The sequence below is a fragment of the Lupinus angustifolius genome, chromosome LG09, assembly GCF_001865875.1.
Source record: "Lupinus angustifolius cultivar Tanjil chromosome LG09, LupAngTanjil_v1.0, whole genome shotgun sequence".
NCBI lineage: Eukaryota > Viridiplantae > Streptophyta > Magnoliopsida > Fabales > Fabaceae > Lupinus > Lupinus angustifolius.
In genome coordinates this window covers 6,972,334-6,979,894 of record NC_032017.1, presented here as the reverse complement: position 1 = coordinate 6,979,894, position 7,561 = coordinate 6,972,334, and the positions used below count along the sequence as shown (strand labels likewise).

Sequence of the window (7,561 nt, the reverse complement as noted above, 5' to 3'; positions counted from 1 at the left end):
TTTTTCATACAGTTTTTAATGTGCACTAAATGTGACTATTTTGTCAAATTATACGGAATTTTTATATCATTAATAATAATGTGAATAACTTAAATATCAAAAGATGTGATAAGAGAGGATTATATTTTTCAGTTACTCTATTCACTAATCAACAAAACCTCAAAATCAATCTTTGACTCATCCAGACCATCACACACATTGATAATAAAATTTATTTTTTATCTCTCAACATAACAATTTTTCTTCACCTCTCATATGGTAATGCTATAATAGTTTAACGATTGGTATGATAATATACGATTTTGGGATGAAAATTAATGTGCTTGAAATTATTGTATCTTTAATTAAATAATATAATACTTTTATGGTAGTAGTTGATTTTAACTTTAACTTTTGTGGGAGCATCTACAACTGCATAATGTTCATTATGACATTCCCACTGTAACACCGCGAATTTCACGAGTTTGAATTATAAGATTTTACTAATATTTTCATTAATTATATATTCGAAAATGAATTTCTGGGAATTTTCGGTAAGGAATTTCTGGGAATTTTCGGTAAGGAATTTCTGGGAATTTTATTTCCAATTTTGTGGTAAATTTTGGTAATTTTTAGAGACAATCGGTTTTGGACCACTGTCGGGGCCGAAATCCGCCCGGTACGGCTCAAAACGTGTCTTTTTGAGTTCCGTAACTCGGAATCGAATTCCGATTGCGCCGTTGGATTCGTAATTTAATTTCGAGTCAAAATAGACTCTGATTGCACTCATACCTATTTTCTAAATATTTTTCACTCGGAATGCCGAAATCCGAAATTCTAATCGGATATTAGGATCGGGCGATTTAAAATACCCGATCGAGTATTGGCCGATAATACTCGGGAATGTTTATCACACGTGTCCGCAAGGTGATCATTACACATTGGGATGAGAGATTTGACTTCCATAAAGCAAATCTCCCATCACTTTCACCATATCTCATGAGCTCATCATTAGCCACCCTATGAGATTTGTCCTTATTGCCTAGGGAAAATCTGATTTCCCTCTCTCCTTAAACCCTCACACTCCACACTTCACTCACTCACTTTTGCATTTTCAAAGAGAAGGTAACTCTCTCCATTTTTCTCTCATTTTTCTCAAGTCTTCTTCCATCTTCAATCCTTGATCTCTCAACATTCAACCAATGGATGTTGATGAGATTTAAGTATGTCGTTCATGAGTATGTCAAGAACATATTCAACCGTTGAAATTTTCTAAAACACTTTCTAACTCATTTTCTCTTCAAAACCGAAAATGATGTGGTTCTTGAACTCATGAAAATATCTTGTTGAAAACATGAACAACTTGTGTTCATAGAGTTGTTATAATGTTGTATTACATACTTTTGTTGTTTTAGCCAAAGGGGATGATGATAAAATCAAAGGAACCTTTAGGAAATGTTTTGTAAAAATGAGAATGTATGTATTTCTATTTGTTTTTAGCCTTAAACCATGGCTTGAATCAAGTTGGAAAAATAGAAATCTTTGTTAAAAATGATGTTGAGGTTTATGAGTACATGAAGGTCTCATGAAACTCTTAAATGATACTTTGTATAACTTACTTTAAAGTGGTAAGATTATCAAAGAATGTTTTAAATCGGAATATGGAGTTTTAAGTATTTTGGTAACGATTTTAGAAATATCGGAAACTAACGAGTTTTATTATGGTAGTTACGAAGATTTCCGGCATTTGAACCTTGCAACCCAACCGAACCATAGGGATTTCGTAAAGCACGCTTCATTAAGGTGAGAGAGAACACATCGTGACATCTTGGTTGTTGAAAATGGCAAAAATTAGCATTCTGTCCATATTCCAGTAGTTTGGGCGAACCAGGAGTCGCCGGGGCGAGGCCGGGCAACCGAAAGTCCGCCCGGGCGAGCAAAAACTCGACTCGCCGAAAAAAAAAAATTACCCATTTTTCTGCAATGTTTTTTTAGAAGTATTTTTTGGGGCGTTACACCCACCGTATTTGTGATAGCTAATGACTCAACTCCAGCGACTAAAGTTGTTCAATATATTGATAACATAGAATTTATTAAAATCATTAACTTGACTACTTTAGCGATTAAAATTTAGGATTGAATTAATTGTTTGGGTGTACTGGATTGTGAATTTTACGGTGAATAATTTTGAAAAATGAAAATGATAATAACAAACATATTTTGAAAACATGAAAATGATTTTTTTTTTGAAAATGAAAATAAGAAATAGAAATAGAAAACATTTCTTAAAATCAAACACACCCTTAAATTTTCAGAGAATTATTCTATCTATAATTAAATCATTATTATCTTATTGTATGTAATAATTTTTGCATATATCATAAATTATTTGGATTGACTTATATATAAGTTTGATAAATCTTTTTCATCTAAAATCGATGACATTACCATTTGAATATTGACTTTTTTTTGGTTTAACCAATATTGATACTTTAAATGAAGTTGTGCAAAAATAATGAAGTGTAAGATCATGTTTTTGCCTACAAATACTCTGGTGTAGTTTTTTTTTTTGGGTTTTTCCCCTCCAAAGCACCAAAAGAAAATTGTTGGCAATGGCTAATCCTAAATAAAGTAAGTACTAAGAATAATTAGTTTAAAATTCCAAAATATTATGAAATTGAGGGTAATACATTTAGAGGTGACTAGTTTTCCATATGAAAATTTACTTGCCCGAGACTCTTACCCTTTCGAGTGAGCTCTTCAAATCTTACAAGTTCATGAATGTAGAACACAAAAATGAGTTAAATTGTGTGCAAACTCTTTTTTGATTTTATGCAAGAATGAATAATACAACACTAAGGATCTAAACACCAATGAATAAAATCAAAAGAGGTTAGAGCAACGCTAGAATGAAATCAAGTCCAAGATCTGATATGAATAAAATCCATAGTTTTTATATAACTAACCTCCTTGCTATAAAAGATTAATTCACTTCTCATAATCCAAATCGACCACAGAGTAACAGATCATAATATTCTCCACTAACTAAGCTTTCAAGGGCTAAACTTGGGTTTGGGTGCAAAAATACCCCATAAACTCTAAAAATGTGAAAAAGTGTGCTTACTTGGCTATTTTTTATTAACACAAACTACCATATACATATACATATACATATACATATACATATACATATACATATACATATACATATACATATACATATACATATACATATACATATACATATATATAATATCCCAAGAAATTTAATAAGTTTACAATCCTTAAATCAAAAGCAATGGAATTCATAAATCTTCTAAAGTTTAAGGAACAAATTGTATATCTATAGCAGAAGTTCCCCCCTCTAATTGTCTCTAAGTAAAGTTTCATATTTAAACTTAGTGATAGAAGGAGATTAATAGACGCTCAGAGACTTACATTTTTAATAATGACCTAATATCAATTAATCGAGAATGCCTTAAACAAAGTAAATGAAATGAATTTATGTCATATCAATTTGTTGAAATATATTTTAGGAGTGCAAATTCATTTATATGTAAATTTAATTTCCATTATTAAAATATGAGCAATATAGATTAATTAGTTATTAGTTAGTAGTTGAGTAGAGTTAAGGCTTTTGTATTTTTTATATAATAGGTTGATTAATTTCTTTATAATTCAATTTATTCAATATTCAATCTATTCATTCAATGAATAAAATATACATTCTTTTCTTGCTCCTTGATTTCTAATACAATTTATTTATTTATAATGATTTCTTTTCTTTTTTCCTATTAAAGTGAGATATGTTTACATTTTTAATTTAACATAAATGTTCAAAGTGGTAACCTCTCTTAATATACTTATTTTGGTGACGTAAAATTTTAGATGAGTGACGTGTAATGTGCTGGATATAGGTTGGTACAACTACTAATTTTTTTGTTAAACAATCTTCACTTTTCAGAATATTAATTAATCTCTCCATCCCATTTTTACTATATATTGATTGAGGGAGTAAAAAATAAAAATGGCAAATACGTTTTTATTTTGTAGGATTTATTTAAAATAATTAGATAGGTGCCTAACATTCAAGGTTTTGTTACCTGAAAACTACAATAGAAATTGTTTTTTAGAAAGCAAAATCTTCTACAAAAAACAAGTATATATATCATATATGTTAGCTATTGTTTATTTATTTCTTTATGTAAAAGCCAATATAAAGTATTGCATTTCTTAAGGTATAATCCATTTGTAGCATAACTTTAACTTTCACTCATTGTAATTCTAAACATAAATGAAAAGTAAACAAAGGTAGGGCTAAATAATCTAACTTCTAAAAAGTGCATAGAAGATCTATGCAACAAATAACCATCATCAAATAAAGTGAGAATCTAAACTTGACTAAAGTAACTTAACATTATGGTAATTATAAACACTGACCAAAATTAAATATGAATATTTTCACTCACCAAAGAAAAAAACATGAAGATCTTATATATAAACAAAGTAGGAACATCCTAGGGCTGGTGGGAGCAATTGCCTCCCTAAATTTTTTCCCCTTTAAATTTATTAAAATATATATTTTATCTACACCCAAATGCAATCTTCATGAAAATACTATTTGAAGTTCACATTTTTCTTAAATTTGTAGCTTAATAAATATGTACAATACAATTTGTTTGGTCCTTCTAAAAGTTATAGATAATGAATCAAATTCTCTTACATGTGTAGTTGTTGATCATTCTTAGAATATTATAACTTTATTTGATTTCCTAATAATTTTACACTTATAAAATAGATTATGAGTTCACATGTTGCCTTTGTCAAACTTTTCAATAAAAGTCGTAAGATCCTAAGGATTTTTATAAATCATTTATATTGATAAAATATATTTTTATGCAAAAATTGTACTCTATAGATTTCAAAAGTAAGAGAATGTTAACTTGCAATGTCAATTTAAATATTTTATTATTAATGTGGTTAGCTATTCATCTTTGAAAAACTTTCAATCATCTATAAATTAAGTGTAACTTTGACAATATGAGAAAATTGGATACATATTATTTGCATGATTGAATTATCTACAATTGTTAATTAGAATTAATATATTATTTTCAAACTTTAAAAAATTATGTATATATTTTATTACTAAATGATAATCTTAATTATAAATTATAATTAAATATTATTGTTTTTCCTAAATTTTATTTCAAGATCAGCCATGGTATAAATGTGATGAAAAAGTGCCTCTGGCTTCTTGTTTATTGAATTTTTATACGGTATATACATATAGACTCAACTATATGGCCTAAGAAGAAAATTAAAGTTTAATTAAAATAAAAAGTTATGGCTTAGTTTGCTTTTCTGCTAAAGAAAACAAAAGGGTAAGAAAGAAATGATTCAAAAAATATACTTTGAAATATATTATTATTATGTGCATGTCTTTCACATAAGAGGAAAAACGCCCTAAAAGTTTATTTATGGTGGGAAAATCTGCCCATTTTGGGAAAAAGAAAAAATCCTATAGATCTTGAGATTTTGAACAAAATCCCACAAGATACTATATATTTTACAAGACATTTATTGTTATCTTTCTTTAATCCTTTGTAACATCTTGAGCCACTTGGATATATATATATATATATATATATATATATATATATATATGTATAATTATACGTATCCATTTTCTCCTACTTTTGGTTCAAATAGTTCTTCATTAAGGTTAGTGTACAAGTTTTATTATCCAAAATTACATAAAAAATCAATGAAATAAAATCATTTGATCTCTATCTTGGTGTATATCAAACATTATTTTTGTGTGCCACACACTTATATCTAGTAATTATATTATTGTTATTATTATTTGATTGTAGGGAGAAGTAACAAAATCATTTGAAAGTTTTGAAAGTGATGGAACCTCATCAATTAACAGCACTTATTGTTGATGATGACATGATGATTAGAATGATTCATAGAAAAATGTTAAGCAATATTGGAGTGAGAAATCAAGCTGTGCAGAATGGAAAAGAAGCAATAGACCTTCATCACTCTGGAAAAAGCTTTGATCTTATTCTCATGGATAAGGATATGCCTGTTATGAATGGGGTTGAGGTAACTACATATTTACATTCATAAAATATTTGACATAATTATGGTTGATTATGCATAGTAGTCGAGTTTAGTCATGTATATTAAATGTATAAATACTTTTTTATTTAACGTTGTTCATCATTTATGTGTTATGCAATCGATATTGTGATTCGTAAGACATATTAATGATGGTGAATGCATAACCCTTTTTTCTTAAATGATTATTATCTCTTAATCAATAACTGAGCTTTATAAGAGAAATATTATGAGAATATTTTGAAGTGTGATTTGTGCCTATTGTATGATGAATATATAGACCGTCTTTTTTTTCCTATCCTTTTGTCTCTAATGTGGAGAAAATATTTTATTCTTGATTCCAAATTCATATAACTATGCCAGATATGATTTTGGAATTACTTAAGATTCATGATTTCTTTTGTAGGATAGCAAATAAAGGGAAAAGTTTGTGAAGAATGTTGTGGTTTATTATTGTATCTATTTGGAGGTTAAGAAATAACATTATTTTTAGGGAGGGGAATGTTAGTTTAATTCAGATCATGGATTCGATCCAAATTAGATCCTAGTTGTGGGTTTCCAAAAAATTAGGACCTAATTCTTACACTTTTGTCTCATCTTCTCTGGAAGTTATAATTGAGTTGGCATCCTTGTACCCGTCTTTAATATATTTTTGGTGTAACAATTATGAGATATTTTAAGAATTTGTGTTAAACTTTGTGTATAAAGTGATTCATTTTCTCTATGTTTGTATTAGGCAACAAAGAAGCTAAGATCAATGGGGATTCATAGCATGATTGCTGGTGTATCAAGCTCAGTAGAACAACATATACCAGAATTTATTGAAGCAGGACTAGATACATATCTAGAGAAGCCATTAAACACTGATAAGCTCACTTCAATCATTCATCAGATTATACATTAAATAAGCTGTAATAACCTAGAAAGTGCTTTTTTTTTATCTAACTACTCATATGAGTAATTGATGTATAAGAAGTTTTTATTTTTTACTATTTTATTTTAATGTTTGAGGTTGACTTGAATTGTATCTAGGTACTAAATTACTATACTATAATCATAGGAAGAAGAAAGAAATCAGAATGATTTCCTAATTTATCTTCTTTTCCATAGGTGAGAGATTATTTTCTTTGAAATGTATCCAGCTAACAATATTATTCTTATAATTATATATTATCTTCATGTTTTTGAAGGAATAAAAGATGAATGTTGAAATATGTAGTTTGAGTATTTGAGAATGCAATTATGTTAAAGATTTAATAAAAATATTTTTGACCCATAGTGATCATAATAAGGAAATTTGATGAATACATCTTGAGATGGAAAAAGTTGATTTTTTAAAAGTAAAAGTGCCTAAGCACCCATGGAAAAAGTTGATGAGTTTGAATAATATAAGGAAATATAAACTATGGTATGTGTATCTAAATAAATCATTCAAAAAATTAAATTGCCTTTA

General features: G+C 28.0%; 1 protein-coding gene across 1 annotated transcript; it reads left to right on the top strand.

The window, feature by feature from the left end:
- Nucleotides 5,893-7,046, top strand: LOC109356480 (two-component response regulator ARR22-like). The gene is made up of 2 exons (XM_019599795.1): nucleotides 5,893-6,093; nucleotides 6,845-7,046. The coding sequence occupies exons 1-2, from the start codon at nucleotides 5,893-5,895 to the stop codon at nucleotides 7,010-7,012; spliced, it is 369 nt and encodes a 122-aa protein (XP_019455340.1). The 3' UTR covers nucleotides 7,013-7,046.